Source organism: Protobothrops mucrosquamatus, unplaced genomic scaffold (genome assembly GCF_001527695.2).
Source record: "Protobothrops mucrosquamatus isolate PMUCROS unplaced genomic scaffold, P.Mucros_1.0 scaffold1223, whole genome shotgun sequence".
In the NCBI taxonomy this organism is placed as follows: domain Eukaryota; kingdom Metazoa; phylum Chordata; class Lepidosauria; order Squamata; family Viperidae; genus Protobothrops; species Protobothrops mucrosquamatus.
This window is the reverse complement of record NW_015387431.1, coordinates 17,393-38,664: the sequence shown is the minus strand read 5'-3', so window position 1 is coordinate 38,664 and position 21,272 is coordinate 17,393. Positions and strand designations below refer to the sequence as shown.

General features: G+C 34.5%; 1 protein-coding gene across 1 annotated transcript in view; it reads right to left on the bottom strand.

The window, feature by feature from the left end:
- Positions 1–5,958: 5,958 nt before the first annotated feature.
- LOC107291901 (calpain-13) overlaps positions 5,959–21,272 on the bottom strand; it is a gene marked incomplete at both ends in the record, with an annotated part of 30,010 nt that continues 14,696 nt past the window's right edge. Inside the window, 6 exon segments of the mRNA XM_015820949.1 lie at positions 5,959–7,107; positions 7,336–7,389; positions 9,295–9,350; positions 15,318–15,434; positions 19,118–19,196; positions 19,407–19,475. Coding sequence (XP_015676435.1) covers positions 7,363–7,389; positions 9,295–9,350; positions 15,318–15,434; positions 19,118–19,196; positions 19,407–19,475 — 348 coding nt within the window.

Genomic DNA, 21,272 nt, shown 5'->3' with positions numbered 1-21,272 from the left:
TTTATCTTATTTCTAGCCCTGCAGCCCCTCATGAAGGCAATCTAAAATTGTCCTAAACTAAAATGACCTAATTGTTCCAACCATTTTTAGATGGCATATTTTGGATGCCTTTTGTTTTATTTCCAGTTCCCCATCAAGGCAGCCTAAAATTGTCCATTTTTATGGTCTTCTTCTGACAGAATTTGTCATATAAACAAGCACTATCTTAGTGATGAAGCACAGGACTGGCACTTACTGAGCTGATATTGGCTGGGATAGGCAATTTAGCCATGTATCATCCATTTGGTCATTAGTCATCACTTCAGGCATCTTGCTTTCACAGAAGCACTTGCCTGTTTTAAGCCAAACTTGTGCTTCATAAAACACAATTTATGTGTTACATGGGCCAGTAGACAAGAAGACCATTACATTGTTACTGAACATGTGTTCAATGCTCTTCAAAAGATTGGACAGCTTGTCTGTGGAAAAAAAGGGGTGGGTGGGGCTGCCAGGTGATTTAAACAGACAGAGATATTTGTTGGTTGTAACCCAGTTAGTATTTGCTGTTGCTAATGCACCCAAAGATTTTGAATTCTGTGCTTTCTACTGTTTTTATTACTTTGGGAAGGAAGTGGTGCTAATGTCTGTTCTAACATTACTAGGTATGCTCTTGGGTTTGTTACAGGTGCTCCCATTTGCTGCCAGCATTGCCATTCCCTTAACATCCCTATCAGTTGGGATACTTGAAAGGTGAGGACAAACCGACAAGAGTTCTGCCAGTTTCACCTTCTAGTCTATGTTGCAAGAAGGCTCACAATTTTGTCTACCAGTTTTCTGAAAATCTGGTAGATCTCTATCTTTAAAAAAGGGTTTAGGATGGACTGCTTTTGACTGTATTCCTCTTTTGTCCCACAAATTGTTAGCTGGGTTAGTTTTAGACTCAAGTCTACCTTTCTTCCAGAAGACCAATAGACGTGTTCAGAAATAGTCTAAGTAACAGGTTACCAGCTGACAATATGTCATCTGGGCAACCTGAATGGGGCTAAATTTCTTGCCCAAGGCTCTTGACATAGTCTATCAGGAGAATGATTAGTGACTTTCCTTCACAGGATGATGACACAGGGTAGGCAGGGAAACCAAGCCTGGGGATTTACCAATTAATAAAGCCGCAAGGACATGACCTTGTTACTGAGACACATTAGAGCTGAGTCATCTGGGCAATGCAAATTATGTCAGCATATTTTTCCTTGGACTCAAGACTACAGAAATGAATATTAATGAGGATAAGTCCTACAGGATGGAAATATATTTTCTGCCTGTATTTTCCCTTGCTCACCTTGTTCACACTTGAAATGCAAGTGAAAATCACAATCATTGCACCAAATTGCAGAAATGCATACTTGCTTAGACCAGTGTTTTTTTCAGCAGTTGTTTGCCTTCCAGCAGTTGTCCAGTAATAGTGTGGAAATATTAGGTGGAATGACTCCCATTCCTAGCATGGGAAAAAGTCTACAAGTAGAGAAGCAAATAAAGATGGCCATTCCACTAGATCCAACACAAGAGGCATGCTCCAGTTCCTATCAGTAAAGCATCTAGTGAAACTTAGGAGGAATGCCTTCTCTGTCATGGCACTTGCCTTGTGGAACAGGCTCCTCCTGAAATTTGCATGGCTTCAACCCTGTGGTCTTCTATAGATGTTTGAAGACTTGAATTTCTTCTCAAGTCATTGACGTTGAGATGCTAATAGTAGGTGCATGTGTTGGTAAAGTGTTTCTATAGTGGCTTTGACTTGTTTCTCTTAAGTTATAATGTATTATATGTTTTTTTTTGTTTGCTGCCCATTAGTAAATAAACAGTTACATAAATTTACCAAATAAGTAAATAAAGAAATAATTCTGTTTCTCCCAGTATTGTCAACAATATTTATGCAAATACATGTTTTTCTCAGAAAAAATGGATTCAATGATTTCAGAGGGTCTTCTCAAAATATATTTAGGACTGGGTCCAATACATTCTTTTCAACTTCCATTTCCAGCTAGGGCTCAAATTATACTACCAGTGAAACAAATGAAAATATATTTAGAACATACCCCCCAAAGTTTGTGAGTTGTGCATTTAAATGATAGTGTTGACATTTCAACAGTCATAAAATTGGATAGAGTGCAAAGTGAAATCCAAACCTGAAACTACATTTCAAAGAGTTGTTTCTTGAAAAGCAAATGGCAGAGGGGTATCTCCATTATTCTGGTGTAGCAAAAACAATAGAACAAAATACATGAAATTCCTTCCCCCACTCCGTTGTGTCTCCTTAAAACTATTATGGTACATGCTTTCATGTACTATTATAGTTCATGAAACACATACCATAGTAAACGTCTCAGCTTTAAGATGCTACAATACACTTCTTTACATTCAAACGCTTAGAAAAAGGTGAACAGTTGTTTATACCATGTGTATGTTGGAAACATTTTTCATACTTCATAAAACTTCATAAGCTAAATTTGTGTTTTTTACCATCTTAAACTCAATGCCATTCACTAATCATACCTTTGATTTGCTTATCTAATATTTATTATATATTTATCATTGCATATTTACCATTACATACCTATTTATGCTTTCAGGAGGTTTGTATGGTTCCATTTCTTTCTTTTTCCTCTTTTTATATACAGGGCCTAAATCATTTCATGAATTACATGAATGAATACAGATTTGACACCTCTGTATCCTAATCCAAGAGTAGGCAGTTTGAATGCAGAGGTGTCAAATCTGTATTCATTCATGTATGAATTCTATTTGTTGAGTTACACCTGGAAAATGGATAAGGGGGTTATAAGACATCAAGTTACTTGTATCTGTAATCTGTCTTTATTCATGTACTTGTGAGTTTTGCCACTTGATCTGCATCTTAGAGAAGGTGTGGTGATTTTAGAGAAACCAAATAAAAATTCACACTGGAAATTCCTCATCCTAGGATAAGTGGCATCAGCTCAACTTAGTTTAAAGCAAATTATAAACAAGATTTTACTATGCCATTTTTCAATATATCCAAGTATTTCAAATATACAAATTATGGTTAACAATCTAGCTGCCAACAGTAAGAAAAGTATAATAGGCTTCATACCATTTCATTTCATAATCTTTCAATCAAATATATCCAATAGCCCTAATTTTAGTGGACATATTATTTCTTTAGTCAAAATATTCAATTGATCAAAAACTTTAAAAAAAACTGACACCTTTTCACAATTCAACCAAAGGTGGAAGAATGTTTCCTCCTATTAACAACCCTCAGTGTTAATCTGGATTATTATGGGACACATGTTCTATTAGTTATGGGGATTAAAAGAATTCACAGCAAAATCTTCAAATGTAATTTCTGCCTATTAATTTCTCAAAGTTTGTTAACAGGCAATTTGAAATTTTCATTACCTGCCTAGTATATGAAAAGGATTTTATTTGAAGCCATAAAAATAGTGTTTTATATCCTAACTGTTGTTCTCTTTCTTCTTTATTATGAGGTAAGGGATTTTTATAAAAATCTCTTAGCTATATAATATCTTTCTACATTTTTATACGATCATTTCTGTATTGTCTGCAAAAGCTCAAAGCTTAGGGTTAGAAGTGCTGCATAACTCTTCCTCTGGATCCAGATCATAACTTGTATAAATTCATTAAAAGAAATTTGATTTTACTTACTTGAAATAGATTTTTGGAGAAAATAATTGGCTTATGGATTCATTCAAATTTTGTAAATTTTCAAGTTCTGCCTGCTGTTTTGACTGGTCTTTCAAGATGAGTGTGATGATTTGTTTTAGTTGCGCAGCCCCATTTTAAACATAACACAAACACACACACACACACACACACACTCCAATCTTCCCATTGTATAAGACAGATGTCCCCAACTTTTGGGCACCAGGGACCGGTTCTGTGGAGAAAGGTTTTTCCATGGTCCGGAAAGTGCATGGTTTTGTGTGCTGCCTGCATCCCACTGATGGGGTTTTGCTTGTTTGTGCAAACTGGTTGCTGGCATGCCATGGCCTGGTACCAGTCCATGGACCGGGAGTTGGGGGACCCCTGGTCTAAGATATATAGAGAATTTTTCTATTGATTTTTGAACATCCTTGTTTAGCATTTTAAGAAATGGACACTAGGGGGAACTAAAGGGAATTAAAGATTACAAACTTGAGTTCCAAATACAAAATAAAGCAACATATTTTATCAATAGACATATTGAAGGACATTTTAAAAAATGGACTCAACATTTATTTTAATAGTGCTGACAGAGACATATCAAAGTATGGAGAGACTATGTCCAAAAATGTTATGGAAGAGGAACAACTTCTACCTGACAAGGTCCAGACTGAGCTGAAAGTGGAGTTATAAAAGACTGATTATAACAATGACACAGAAAAAGATGTTACACTGGAACTGCAAAAGAAACTAATTGATGTCTTAATAATTAAAAAGGATGTACAAACAATAAACCAATAGAAAGACCTGGATGATTTTTTTTTTTGTTGGATTTACAGAAAAGATTTCTTGAAGTTTTGAAGAATTTCGTGAGAAGAAACAAATAAAAAAAGATGAAAATGAATCAAGTTCTACTGCAGTATTTGACTAAACTAAAGATTAAGATTGTTAGAAGTAAAAGGAAGAAATATAAGGTTGATTTATTTGATCAGATTTAAAATAGACATATTGTATCTTTGATAAGCTTTAATGGACCTTTGCTGACACAGGACTTAAAAGATGATACTTTATAGATTGTTTATAGATAAGAGGTGGAATATGGGAAGAAGAGAGCATTTGCTTCATTTTAAGAGGAGATGATAAGTTACTAAATAGTTCATAGTTGTAATGAAGGTGGGAAGTCACTTCTTTACATATTTCTTTTCATTTTCTTTACTATATTTTTATTTTTTTCTTTCTTTTCTGTTTCTGTTTCTTGTTTTCTCATTTTCTCCTTTTCCCTTTCTTCTTTGTTTCCTGTAATTTCTGTTCTTTCTTTTTATTCTTTTATTTTTCTTCAGTTTATATTAGTTTTTTACTGTTGTAGTTATAATTTTTAATAAAATTACTACAAAAACACAAAATGCAGTTATTTATTATTTTTACTGAATTATTCCTTATGACATAATAATAATAATACTTAATTGATATCAATAAATAAAATAAATGAACAATTAATAAATATTAATAAATAAGTAAAAATAAAACTGTTATTTTGTGAAAAGAAGAACGTGTGAATAATTGATGTGCAATACTAGAGAATAATAGAATAGAAGACAAAGAATTGAAGAAAGTCACAAAGAATCAAGAGATCGTTTTGAAGTTTTGATAGTTTTGAAAATCAGAACTGAAAGATTATGGCATAATCTGGCCAAGATGGTCCCAATGGTTATCAGCATACTGGGTCCCTTACTAAAAAATCTTGGATGGAAAGATTTGCACATTGATAACATTTCCATCTGTCAATTACGAAAGATCACATTGCTTGGATCTGCACCTATACTATGACAATACATTACGACATCCTCAATCTTGTGAAGAACTCAAGGCATATGAATGCCAGCAGCAGCTAAAGAACTGGCAGCTGTGATTTTACATTTTTGTATATATATTAATAATGTGAAAAGCTCTTTACTGGTTCCAGAGACCACAGGGGAATCCATTGCTTAAATAAAAAAATACTGGGTAAACACAGCATATTTGAAGGTATTTCTCTCTGCTAGATTTTTTTTTAAGTTCTGTGAAACAAAATATGATGGTTGTGATGATAAATTAAAATGTCAAAAGTGATTGAATTTAAAAACTACAATTTTGTCATGGGAAATTTCAAGGGTTTTTTATTTTAGAAAAAGCGTATATTATAGAAGGTGGCTAGGAAAATCAAATAAAAATACAGTCAAGTAGAATGAATAAAAATGATTTTAAATTTGAGAAACTATTGGATATACTGGATTATATAATAAAAATAACTTATTTTTATAACATTATAGTCATGAGGCTCTAGACATTTTTTGGTTCTATTATATATCAGTCCATCACCAAATTACTTGTATTCTACATAGCAAATCAGGAGATAGCATGAGAAATTCAGTTATGAAACTGATTGAAAAATTAAATAAAACAATAAAAAGTGAAAGTATATGCTGTTGTTCATATTGGATAGATTCTATTTTATTGTATATATAACACAACAGCTATCAAACATTCAGAGAGATATTAATAATTTCAGCAGAAAACAAAGTTGAATAAACGTGTGAAAATCATGGTAAATAAAATAAGAATTCCCAGTCTAAGAAATATAATATTTTTGCTAAGATGTAAACGCCACCATACCAAAGCAGAAATCATTTGTAGCACATAAGAGAATTCCACTTAGAACAAGAAACAGTTACACTTTTATTAAAATTATTTGAACGTGTGTAGCATGAACCTATAAAAACTGTCTTGGAAAGTCATATTGTGATTAATAGTGTACAGTTCTTAAGTCTGTAAAGGATTGAAACCTGAGTCTAAGGATAATTTTAAATTAGTTTTGTATTTGTATTGATTTCTCAAATATATGCGTTGCATTTTGGTTTATGATAAGATCACTTAAGATTATGCAGTTTTGATAAACAATTAAATGTCAGGAAACAAAGTGCTAAAACACAATAAAATCAATATAAGATTAGGTATGTAAATGCATTGGTTACACTGTGGTTGATTGGAGCTTAGTTGAACAAACCTGAATGACTATATCTTGGAAGATTATTCTATATAACAGAAAAACAGAATTACAGAGTTGGAAAGGATCTTGGAGGACTTTTAGTCCAACCTGGGACCCAATTCCACCAGATTTTCATTTTAAACTTAAGTTCCTACTGCATTGAACATTTTTATTAACCTTAGTGTGGATTATTTTTAAAAGTCATCCCAAGACATTCATATGGTAGTAAACATTTTTCTCTGCACATTTCTACCATTATCTTCTGTGGGTACCATTCTTTGCATGCTTTTTTATTCTTTTGATTATGTCTAGATTGCTTGAAGCCCTTGACTGGTTCTATTTCATCTCCAATTAAATAGGCCTTCACACTCAACAACTTTCTTTTGAAAATCTAAGAAGTCAGCAGCCTAAAAAAGGAAATGAGAATTAAACCCAAACTTTTTTTTACTTTCAGTATTTTATTAAATGCATCAATGATCAAAAGTATACACAGTATTTAAGGATAAAACTCCAGTTTTATCCTACATGCATCAGTCTTTCCTTGCTATATTTTTAAACAAAGAATTAACAATGGTTACAATTTCCATACAAGAAAGAACCATGCAAGTTTTAGGAATATTTGGGCCAGGTCTTACCTGTATTTAGAAAGTAGTATCATCTGATCAGCAATACATGATCATGGTCATCCACTAAGACAAAAAAAGGATAAGAAGAAAAAAGAGCAGCACTAGTTAACATTTTAAATAAAAACTTGTAAAGTATATGTAGGCAATAAAACAGCCAGAACATGCAATCCTGTTTTCTTTTTGCATCTAAGATTTATTTCATGGAATGTTGGTTGAAATGACTTCCTTCAGATCTCTTAACTGTGAAAACTCTCACATTTTTTCTATGTTAGTGCTTTTATGTTCCCCTAAAGTACGGGGGTCAAACTCCATTGCGTCACGTGACATATCGTGACATATTGTGACTTTTTTGCATTTGCGGAGCTGGGGTGGGCATGGCCTGCGCATGGCACATCCGGCCTGCAGGCTGCCAGTTTGACACCCCTGCCCTAAAGGCTATCCTTTTTTGGGGAAAGACTTTCTTCTCCTTTCTTCACTTACTGTATATGTACCTTCTGTTATATATGACTGCAATCCCAAATGCTTGAGGCACGTTTTTCAAATAAGTGATAGAAACAATTAAATGTAAAACAATCGTCAAGGATTATCACAGGAATTTGGAACATTTGGGGGGTGCTGATTGAGACATGGCCACAAGTAATTACCATGGAAAGGATGCTGCATAAAAGGCTGATTCATTGCACACAACCAGCTCCTATTTGTACTGAAGGCTGAATTGCTCTATTAAAGGTATACAGCCTGTTTTAATTGGAAGGCAAAAGTGATGTTTGAGCCACCAACCTTAAACTTAAATGTCAGGAATTGAATCTAGGACTTTCTACATAAAGAACAAGTCATCTATCACTGAATTCCCTGAAAATGCTGTGGAAAAATATTGCTGAATCAACATTTAAAAATGATAACAAAACAGAGAGTGAAAAAGAAGCAGTGTGCTGAAATGTCTTTCTAGAACACCTTGAGTAGTCTGCAAAATGCTGACAAAAGAATAGGTTATTTATCCGATATGTTGAATTGGCTGAATCTGGGCATTTTTTTTGGTTTTCATTGGTGTTCATTATTACTATTATTTCATTTCATTATGAATTATCTGTTTCTGTTAATAGCATACATAATCAATATTATTGCTAGAGTATCAAGGAATTGAAATAATTTGGGATATTCCAGTCTAGGTTCTAAATATTAATTATATCAAGGAAACTTCCACAACCTAGGATCTCTGTTTTGTGGACTTCAATTTCCAGAATTTTCAGAAAAAGCCAACTCCCCAGAGTCATTGGGAATCAGACAGCATATAAATTTCATAAATTTTGTAAATAAATAAATGCAAAGAGTCCTGTGGGTTGATGTTATCATATCTAGTGGAAGTTTGGATATCTAGTTCACATCTAGAATTACTTTATTGATCACATAAGCCTTAATACTAAAATAATAAGAACTGAAGAAAGGAAAAATTTTCTGACTCCCTCATAAGCCCAGCAATTTCATGGTGGCAGTAGTGGAACTTTTCTTCTAAATTTCACCGGTTTATTACAAACATGGCGAGAGACGGATGGATTAATTGCCTCACCAGTTTTGAGTCTTCTCTGCAGTTCTTTCAAAGTAAGTTAAAAGTTTAGAAAATGGTGTAACCCTGTCTGCATCCAGGATACCCATGGAAGTATTAGAAACAAGGACATTTTAACATCAGAACTTTTTCCCTGTCAACACAAAAAAATACTATTTCCTACAGCTGTTTTCAACAGGTAAAATGTCTGTTATAGGATTTGACTCTTATAGATATGAATATTTCATTTTCCAAATTAACAAAATACCAAAATCCTATATCACACACACATTTTACTCTGAATATTAAATTCTGTTGAGCTTTTCCAATTTTTGTTCTTTAGAAAATAGTTTCATTTGAGGAAATAAAGCCATTTATTCTCAAAGATAAAAACGAGACACAAAGGGGGGGGGACTTATACTCACCTCATCTTCAGTAAAGCAGATACTTCCCTTATCTTTTGATAAATTGAGGAATGCTTCTGTTGAATAGAAAACAAAATTATTTTGAGGATGGTAAAGAAGACAATACACTTTTTTTCTGTAAATTCAGTCAACATTTGAAAAAAAATACAAGAACTAAAGATTAAACAATAAGTATGCAAGGATAAAACTTCAAAACTATTTTTAATAAAAATAATTTGGAAACTGTATAGAGTAATCCCACACAGGTGTAATCCAGCCCTGGAACATGTTTATTCCAAGCCATGACATGTTCTTCCACTGAAGCCTGTGCTATCTTTGATTTAAAAAAAAAACCCCAAACTTCCTCTGAAATTGCATTGGGTCTATTAGTTGCCTAGAATGAGCTGATCAAATAGCCCCCATCTCTTTGCAGTAAGGGGTGGCTGAGGAGAACTCTAGGGCCAAGGAGAACAATCTGTCCATCTCAAGGGGCTGATGTTAATATCCTCCAACTCTCAATCATGACACTACTTTGTGATGTGATCCAATATGTGAATTCCCCATGTGAGTTGGGCCTTATATAACTTATCATATTTGAAGATTGCCATGGGGGTCATGAACTTCTAAGCTACCTCAGATTCCATGCCAAAGAATATTATCTAGCATATCAGAACTATCTCCAGTACAAAGACATTTTGAATTACTATGTGTAAAACTAGCAAACAACCTTAAGCAACTTTTTAATGTTAGCTATGGAGTAGCATAAAGGGAAAAATAATCAATATTTTGATTATGAGTTCAAGAAAACACCTTTTATTAGGTCTGTGAAAGGAAGCATTTACCTCAACAAAGGACTTCAGGCTGTAAAAGCAACATGACATGCCTCAATAAGGCAAAGAGGCAATGGATTTCCCTCAAACAGTGATTTTCTATAGTGTCACAGCTAAGATATAAGAATACTAATAAGTACTAATACAATTGATAGGTTTGAGCACTGAACAATGACAGACCAGCTATCTTGTTTGCAACCCTGGCAGAGCTTTTTCAATCTCACTTTCTAATCTGCCTATTATTTTAAACTGCCTATTAACCATCTTAAAGCTAGTAGAGATCTCTGAAATAATACATTTGAAAAGTCTTCATTGAGAAAGTTTATAATAATAATAATAAAGTTGGAAGGGACCTTAGAGGTCATCTAGTCCAACCGCTGCTCAGGCAGGAAATTTCAACTCTAAACAAAAGAAAAATTAATTATAAGTTTAAGAACTTTAAAAAGTTGAAATAAACTGCAAAAGCTAAATAGGATTTTGATCTAAGAAAGTTATAAATAGATTAATGGTCCAATAAATTTGGAATATTGACTTTTACTCTAAGATTTTGGAATTAATTTAGCTATCCTGGCTATCATAAGTCATAACAAAGATAAGTGATGTCTTGAGAAACAGGACACTAGAGGTAACCAAAAATTCTAAGTCCAATTTTTAAAAAAGTCTGTTCTTAATGTCAGTTAATACTGTGACTTACAAAACGGCACAAAATGTTGTAATACCTGAAATGTTAAAGGAGATTTTTGAAGAATGGAATCAGGAATTAGTAACTATAATATTATTAACATTGTCAGTAATGATGTTTGCTTCTATGAATAAACTATGTCTAAAAGATGTTAATGAAAATGTGGTACAAGTATTACCTGACAAGACAGAGAAAGTACTAAAAATAGAATTACAAATGACAGGCCAAGAGAATGATTTGGAAAAGGACACTTTACTGGATATACAAAAGAAACTGGCTGTAATTTTATAAATTCAAAGAGAAACTAACCAAGAAAATAACCTGGAAATAAAACAGAATTGAAGAGAAATAAAATTCTATGATAAAGGATTGACAAAATTAAAGATTAAGACTTTTAAAAGTAAAAGGAAGGAATATAAACTTGGTCTATTTGATGAAGGTTAAAATAAGCCCTTTTTTCAAAGTTGGAAGGTTGGAAGTCAATACTTTATATATTTTTATCTTTATTATATTATTTTCTTTTTTTTCTTTCCTGCACTTTTTATTTTTTCATTATTTTTTCTTTCTTTAAGTACAGTTTGTGTTAGTTTTTACTACTGTAATTAAAATTACAATAATTAAAATTTCTTAAACAAAAATCAAATGATGACAATAAATAATGAGTTTAGTTAAGTTACAATCTGGTATGGGGAACAAGATACTTGTATACCAAGTATAAGTATGTTTGGGATGTTGTCCCTTTCTCTGATGTGGGTAACATCAGAACCAATCTATATATGCAAAACCAAGACATAACTCACAACATCAAAGTAAATTGCCGAAGCAATGCCATATTCAAGGGAAGAGGGAAATTACATGCATAAATGGCTTGCTTGCTTGTTTACAGCTTTCAGCATCAATCTGAATACACACTGAACTTTGAAAGGTACATTATATCTTTCAATCATATTATGAATATTTTTTCTTGGTTCTAATTAAACTGCTCTAAACTGACTTCAGTTAAGCTGCAGGCTTAGAAAGCTTAGCCGAGCATTCTCAGCACAAAATAGCTATAGTGTTAATGGTGCTTGAATGTGCTTTTTCTCTTCCTCCATTTACTACAAATGATAAAAGAGGAGATTGTTTTGATTTAGGTATTATTAGCATGATTATCCAAGGAAGAAAAGCCTATTTATTTATTTAACTATCTGTTCTCAATTTAGGTTACTGGTATACTGCCTTTTTTTCCAATTAACTCAATGATCTTTTCCTGAGAAAGCCTCACAGGCAGTGTATAATGCCCTTTAAACTTTCAGTAAAATAGTAACTGAAAAGAATTAGTAAATGTTAGGTGCTTAGCTTGGAAGTGTGAATATTTTTTCAGTAGCTTTTGAAAGATCCCCCCCCACACACACACTGGCAATCAAAGGCACTTTCATTTAAATACATACCCTTTCAAGTGAGAGTGTTTTAGCATCTGTGAGATAGAGAAATTAAGAAGATGTCCTATAATGTACTTTGTAGTCTATGGTTTAAAAAAAGGAGGCTTTTTTCTGAATGTTTATTTTAGCAGTTGTACCTGGTAAAAATCCAGTCTAAGGAAAAGATCAAAGATAGGATAATGAAATAGCACAGATGCAACATCAGTTCTCCTTTTGCCCTGGTTTTCCAGTTCATCAGAACATAAGCAAAACTTTTGATAATCAGGACAAAAGCTTATCTGGCTCATCATTCTGTGACACAGTAGCCAACCAGATGGAAGCTTATAAATTGTATATGTGAGTGGTCTCTTGTACTTCAACTGCTGGTATTTAAGGCTTGCTGCTCATGATTCTATAGGCATCAAAACTTAATTCAAGAGTGACAACCAGATAATAGGAAATACATATGAAAATCATTTAATGTGTGTATGAGAGCTAATGTGGTATAGTTGATGAGGACTGGGGAGAGTCAAGGTGAAGTCCACCTTCAGCATAGATGCTCACAAGTTGACCTTGGGCTGGTCATTTTCACTCAGCCCAGCCCACCTCCTGAAACTGGAGGAGGGAGCCTTAGGTTTACCACCTTGATCTCTTGGAGGACAAATCTAGCAAACAAACACTGCTAGCCAGTTTCATTTCACGTGGCTAAATACAGATCAAGAATCTACACATTATTGCAGAGTACAGATCAAAACTCCAAGAGAATACTTTATTATCTGTTGGGACCATATAAGTACAAATTTGAAAGCAAGCAAACAATTAGGAGGTAGTTTTAGATAAAAATAAAGGCTTGTTACTTCTACTACACAATCTGCTTTAAAGGAAATCAAAATGTTTCAAGGATGTATTTCATTACTCTTTATTTGAAAAGAACAATATAATTATTGTGCCAAAATATTATGCATTTTATTACTGTTAATCATTTAAACTGAAATGGAAGATGTTACTTTCTTCTTTCCCTCCCATAAGGAAAAAGATTACTTTGGTGAAATTCGTACGAAAGGAGTGAGGTGTTTTTGCATTTATTTAGTGGCAAGGTAAACTGTGTGCGTGTGTGTCCATCTGCATGCACATGTGCATGCTCGGTTTACATTTGTCTCATACATATTAATCATACTTCAGCAGTAAACCATTCAGTCACAGTGTATTGCTTAAAATGGACTGACTGCATGCTTTTATTTCACAAACAGTGACTGTCTGTGGAGATTTCTCAGTCATCCACATCATAGTTGTCTCAAAGATGTTTTTTAAAAGGCAGGTGGACTGTCTTCTTCTTCTGCCTCAAGGGGGAAAAAAACCAGTTGCCTTTTGTGAACTCAAAGGTGCTTTTTCGAACAGTAGCAACACAAATTTTATTTATTTATAATATTTAAAAACCACCGATTTCCCTCACATGGAGACCCTGGATGATGTACAAATAAAATGTTAAAAACATAAAAACGGGATATAAAAAAATTAAAATAAGGCAAGAATGGTTAAAAATGACATTAATCATTTATATTGAACTTTCACCTAAATAAACATCATGATAATACTGTTCAAGTTCAGTTTGGGAAGGTAGACCAATTTACTAAAGATATATTTTCTCACAATTGTAACCTTCCACCAACTGCTGTGAAAGAACAGATGTTTAAAACACATATAAGGTTATAGCATATAAGCATTGTCATCTGTTGGCAACTTATATAATTGGAGGTATTGCATTTCATTCTTCCCTCTTATTTGCATTCTGTTTTTAGGTTTCTTCAAGTGAATCCAAGAAAAAGGCACTTTCTGACCCTGAACATCTTTGGTGAATTTGATATTACAAGTAGTCCTCACTTAACAGCACTAATTGGGACTAGATCAGACATGTCAAACACAAGGCCCGGGGGCCGGATGCGGCCCGCGAAGTGGTTTCATGTGGCCCATGAAGCCATCCTGGAAACAGTGAGGGAACAGCCCCCGCTGCCTCGGCCCTGGCCCAGGCCGGCCGGGAGCCAATGTACAATTTTGTGGTGACCATTTATGCTGAAACACATTCAGCCTTAGCTCCACGAGGCCATCTAGAAACAGCGAGGAACCAGCCCCTGCCGTGTCGGCCCCACCCCCTGGGTGCATGCTGGGGAGGTGTCACCCTTTGTGAGGAATGAAGAAATGGAGCATGGCTTGGCGCTTGCCCCGGTCCCACTCACTTCTGCCAGAGACCCTCAGATCTGTCCCACTCCTGCCCAGCCCCCCACAGGCACCCTTGACGCAAACTATGTAGAGCTGGCCATGCCCACCCAGTAAGCCACACCCACTCCATCCACACCCACCCAGTAGGCTGCACCCACCCTGGCCACATCCACCTGGCCCGCCAAGGGCAATCGCAATGCTGATTGCGATTGAGTTTGACACCCCTGGACTAGATTTTTCATATTGAAGCAAAGTGGCCATTGGGAAAAACATCATGTGACCGCACCGCTTAGCAACAACTCTTCCAGTAGTCCTGGTTGTGGTTGTTAGGAAAGGATTCACACATCTCCTGATGAGATAGAATGTGTAGATGACCTTGGGGAATGAGAGAAGAGATGCTATCTAGAAAACAATAGGATAAAAGACCCCCCAGTGGCTTAATAGTCAGAGAAAGAAACTTAGGAATGACCTGCTCTAATGGATCAAGCAATTAAAAGGGGAGATGGAAAATCTGTACTTTCCTACCCGATTATTTTAATGTAGCCTTACAATAAAATAAATTTATTCATTTAATCGTATCTCCTGTCTGGTTTATCTGGGATGACTGACGCCTGCCCTGCATGAACTGCTGGCTCCATTTTGCTGCCTCCTCCTAAGCTGGGTCTCCCTTTGGCAGATGAAGTTCCACCACTCTTCTGTACTCACTTTCACTTCAACACCCACCCCCCCATTTAAAGAGTCATCTCTGCCTTTCATACAGGGCATCTCTACCCTTTGAATTGCAACTGCCATTATTTCTAGGTAGAGAGTGAATAGTCAGAAGATAAATTCCCTGTCAAGATGAAATCTTTTACACATGCACTGTTGCAGGACCACTTTATTTTGCTGCTACTGAGTGCATGAGATACCACTTACTTGCCATTGTCTCAAGACGAAACATACAGCATACAAAATCAGGAAAGTTTATTCTCTGCGCTGAGTCTCCATATCGTAAAACCAGGAGCTGGAAGAGTTTGTCACTGACATACAGGCCTACAAGCAACCATAGAAGAAAAACATATGTTCTCAAATTGACACAGCATAACAATGCTCAGCAGCTGTAAGGATCTGCTACTCCTATCATTTCACGCGGAGCAACTTATTACCTCAACATTGTTTGAAACAGCTCACAAATTGGAAATAAATCTGTATGTGTGATTGGGAATTGCACCAAATTACAACATAAACTACTGATGCTGGATGATTTCAATGAAGTTATTCCTACAGCTATGGGTATTTAAAATCCCAAGTTAAAATTCATTAATGAAAGCAATTTTGATTTTTGTACAAACTAGGAATCTGCAGATCTTTGTGTGTGCATGCTCACATGCATGCACATATCAGGCTACGTTAGCTTAGATTATGATAGCACTTTTTTAAAAAAACAAAAAACAAAACATGCTACTTCCAAGAAGCCCCAGAAAAACAAAGAATGGAATAAAGCTATCAGCACTCTACCTCCTTAAAGCAAGCCAGGGTTTTAAAAAGTTAAAACAAACTGAAAGAGAATCTTCTGTAAAAATACATTTTTAAATATATTTTTAAAAAGTAAATACACACAACTCCACTTTTTGTGAATTGTGGTGTGCTGCTGTTCACTCGATCTAAATTCCTCTGAGGAAAAAAACCAAAATCTGATCCAAGAGGACTTATGGTGGATTTATCCCTGTGGATAACTAAACATAATACTAATTCCAAAAATAAAACCCTAGGATCACTGTAAAGTTTTTAGAAAGTTGAGAAACAGGGATGGGAGATGCTTCAGTGAATAGATTTCACTTGTAGCTACTCAGGCTTCATGACAAAAAAAACAAAACAAAGGGAGCAACTCCAATTGTAATGGATGATTTCGTATATTGAACATTTCATCCATGAATACTTTTACTCCTATAGAAATGAAACAAGTGTTTTTAAGGTGCAATGAACTCCATTATTTTTTTCCCCCTTTTCTTCAAGAAATAATTAAGTGATCTTTTGAAGAACAGAGATTCTTAAGTTTTAAGAATCTTAAAAGACTCTTTCCCATTACAGGGTGTAATACTAAGTTTAGTTCTAAATGAGTTGGTTTAAATCCCCTTGCTGCAGTATTATTGTTCTACTACAGTAATAGATTCTAATACCAATGAAACAAGGTATAGTGAAAGCTAAGGATGGGATACAGGGCAAGCCCAATTATGCAAGTACCCTGAATTTTGGGGTTATTAATATGTGGTGGACTTGTAGGGTGGTAAAAGCATTTTGGATAAAGATATGGTGGAATATTCAAAATATTTTTAAGAAAAAGATAAAGTTTAAGCCACAGTTATTTTTGTTGGGTATTATGGAAAATTTGGATAAAAAAGAAATGGATTTGATGTTGAATTTGATAACTGCTGCAAGATTATTAGTAGCTCAATGTTGGAAAATGGAACGTTTGCCCACTATAGAAGATTGGGCATTTAAAGTTTCAAATTTAGCAGAAATGGCTAAGATTTCTGCCTACGTGAAGGATTATTCACAAGAAAGATATATTTTGGTTTGGAGAAGATGGATAGATTATATTGAGAACAAATATGGAACTAAAAAGTTTCATTTGGTTTTTGAGTAAATTTTAGATTGTTAATGTAGTTTATTTCTTTTTAAATAGTAATAAGATGTATAATTATAGTGTTTAATACGTTTGTTTAGAAGAGAGTTAAAGGATGTTATAGAATTGTTAATTTAATAGTGATATAATGTAAGACAGACTATACTTATTGTATTGTTAACCCTGTGACTGGCTCTGGGAAGCCGGGGGGAGGGAGGAGGGTGGGGAAGGGTGGGTTTTGGGGAGGAGGGGAGTTACATTGTAAAACTTTTAAAAATTTTCAATAAAAAAAAAAAAAAAAGATCAGGCAACTAAGAAGCATTTCTGAGGACTCTTTGCAACATTACTGGGCATGCAATCTGGCTCTCATGTTCCATAATTTCCTTTGCATAAAATTTGAATATCAATAATGAATGTAATGTGGCCATTGTATTTAGAAATAAAGGTTTTACCTGATAGATTTGGAATAACAATCTATCAAAATCATTGGGATCCTCTGTTAGTAATGTACTAAATTCCAATATTTCAATGGATCTGTTTTGTGAATGCATATGTCTAAAAACCTTGGTGCAGAGCATATTCTAATATTCAGTTTGGAAATTCTGTGTGCTCTGATATAGAAGAAACTTCATGTCACTCAGTACCCTAACATAGAAGAAATGACAGTGAAATACAATTGTGCTGCTCAGCTCACTTCCTGTTGTTATAGTTGCTTTATATAATTCCTTCCCCATTGCAAGCTTGAGAGGGTATGAATTCTAGGGTTTGTTTAAATACTTCCTGCATTTGGGAGTGGGAATGTGGGGTGTGAGGATAGGTTTAAAATCCTTTGGCTTTGTAGATAACATGTATATTTTTCCAATCTTTATTTGTTTCTTTACAAGACCCATCTTATATATCATAACCCTAAGCAACTACAATAAAATATCAAACAATAAAAATCACTAATAAAACTGTCCAAAAACCAAAAACTTCTTCAAATATCTCAACTTCTAAATTTTTCTGGGCTCCAGCGTCACCCTTCCCAATGTCAAAGTTTCCATAACAGGAAGACCTGACCTCAGAATCCAGTAGGGAAATCAGATATTGGCTTCCCTTTGTAGCAAATCTGATGTATTATGGAATTTGGAACTATAATTCTGCTTATTTCTAAAAGAAAGCAGTAGGGGTGGGAGGGTGTTTGACATGTAATCCATAATCAACGCCAAACAAGTACTATTTTTTAAATGATTTTACTCAGATAGATAGCCTTGAGGTACAGTATTAACCAGATTGATGGTTTCTCTTCTAAGAAGCCTAGAATATTTGCTAAATGGAGAACAGGAAAAGAATCTTATTTGGGGTTATGCTTTCCACTGTTTCAGCAAAAGAAGCAGACTTTGCTATATTTGCCTTAGTATTTTTTTATGCAAATAGAAACTTTTCTTCAGTTCATTGACTATAGTGTTTGCTGCTTGCCTTTAAGGACTGCACAGCATGGAGTTTAACATTCAGGATGATACTGTATTGCTTTGATTATCACAATACCCTCCTTTCATCTCTATTGATGCCGTACATTAATGATAAAAATCATAGTACTCTTTGAGGACTAACAGTTTCCTCCTGCCTTCTTCCTTGTCATCAGTCTCCTCCTCCTTCTCTCTGGCATTTGATTATACTTTTCCTTTTTACTTCCTCACACAGGAAATCAATACTGTAACTTGCACTGCCATCTGGACTTGTAAATGTTCCTCTTAAAAGTACATTAGTGGATAGTAGCATCTTCTGTACAGTATGACAGATTGCATATATAAATGCATCCACCAAACAATTCAGTTACAACTCAGAAACTGAGGAAGTGAACATGAAACTGCAAATAAAAGATTTTCTTTGAAATTACTTTATTGTTCAGTAGATGGCAGTGTTAAGACAAAGAATTTTGAAGTTGCCTTCCATGGAAATGAGTGAAAATTAGAGGAAAATTGAAATCAATGACTTTCCATTTTAAAAAACTGGAACAGAGGAAAAAGCTACCCTGTTGATTTCTGTTTATTTATTTCTTCTTTAAAATGTATCAGACTTCAAAAATAAACCTATGTCCTTGAAAATATATTCAAAGTTATCAAACTACCTGTTTTTTGCACAACTCTTTGCAAATTTGAAACAGTTAGGAATCCAGAATTATTTTCATCCTCTCTTCCAAATATATCCTGAAAAATATTTATATTTAAGATAATATATTAAAACAGGAAAAAATCTATTTGTAATTACTATGGAACATTTTTTTAATGACACAAAGACTGGGAACTGAAATATACTTAGTTTAATAATATAATATTATTAACAGTTTAACAAATAACAGGATAAAAAGATAGTCATGGCAACAGTTAAGAAACTAAGTGAATAAATTGCATACATACCTCATATTTCTTGAAAGCTCTCCACAGTCTTTTAAATTCTTGGAGTGAAAGTTTTCCATTAGCATTTATCTGAATTTATGGTCAAGTTTTAAATCAGGTTTGATATATATATGAAGCCATAGATATAACTGAGGAATAGATATAAACTGAGGAAACACTGATGCTCACCTTGGAGAAGTATCAGAATCTGTATTTTTGCCTTATTAACTACCTATGATGTGACACAATTCTTTCTAAACGGAGAATAACTGAGAATAAATATGGGTTTTAATGCCTCTCTAACCAAAACAAAGTAAAACACATCAGCCTCTCCATGTACAGAGCAAAAACTTGAGGAGAATCTACTTGAGATATTTGCTTTCCATCCAGCAGGTAACACTTCTCTCTGTGTGTTTTTAAATAGGAGATGGATCAGACTGCTTAAGAGACAAATACCATATGCCTCAAACAGCAGACCTGGATGTGTGATAGCTCATATATCTGATCTGCTGAGCTCCCTACGAGAATGCCTCTGGCTTTCCTCACTGGCCAGAGACTGCTGCCCATCTATCTGTCTGTTGTTTAATTCAGCAGGATTTGTAACAGCAGGAAGAAACCTACACAACTCCCTAATCCACAGTACAGAGTAAGGGATTCAGTGCAGTGTCTTCCAAGTGTCTCCTATTTTTTCCTGTTCTAACAGCAAATATTCTTTGAAGTATTTTCAAATTTGATTTTGCAGCAAAGAGAGAGAGAGAGAGAGACAGAGTCAGAGACAGAGTCAGAGACAGACAGAGACAGAGGCAATTCAGAAAGAAATTAAAAGAGAGAGAAGCAAGTAGAAAAGACCATTACTCAACCATGAGGACAACACATTAGGTAATAATGAAGCACGCCACCAAATTTTGGAGCTAATGTTTGAACATCTCTTTACTTTCCAGTATGTGACTGAGGCAATTAATGGTGGTCGCAGAAGCCCTTTAAATTTGCCTTCCACTCTAGACTTTTACATAATTGTTTAAAGGTTTACTCATTGTCAGAGCTCTAAATAAACATTTCAAGGCTAGGACTGCCTGTCTGTCAGGATGAGGCAATTTTGACTGCATCCATTCTATCTTTTTTAACCTTGAGTTTGAAGGTACTGATTTTTTTTATTCCAAGCTTAGAAAATGCAGCAGAATATTAAACATTATCAGATCAGTCTGATTAAAGAAATACTGTAAAAGGAAGGTGCAATAAATTGTTAAAATAGCTACCCAGAGTCACTGGAAGTTGGGTGCCAGACACATTTAATAAATTATTAATATTATGGTTATTTTCATAGTCAGCCAGATATTAGACTTAGATTGAACCATTCCCAAGGATCTGGGATAAGCAGATGTTGTTAAAGATATCGTTACATCACTGTTCCAAGTAAAGGTGCTTTTTGCTATTGAGTGATGGTGAATTCATCAAAGCTGATGGTATTCAAGTGGTGCTCCAGAAGATTTGGGATTGCACTTAAGGTGCTATTACTATTAATACTATCTTTGCTTTCTTTTGCCACAGCTTTTCTACTTATATTTGCATATCATTGTATTTTGTTATTTTCTCCAATTGTTTCCCTTCTGCTGTGTCCAGGTATTACAACTTCACTATCCAAACTTTTTTGTCTTTTCTTATTGACAATTGTTAAGTCTGCAGTGTTATATGGCAGGTACTTGTCTGTTTGAATTTTAAAATCCCAGAGTACTTTAGGGTCTCCCTTTTCTATTATTTTACTTTGTGGTCCCAGCAGTTCTTTCTTGCAGGCAAATGGTACTTCTTGCAGGTATTCCAATACACTATTGTTGCTACTTTGTCCTGCCATTGTGTGTAGTTATCCCCCGTGTGTCACTTTCTTCAACT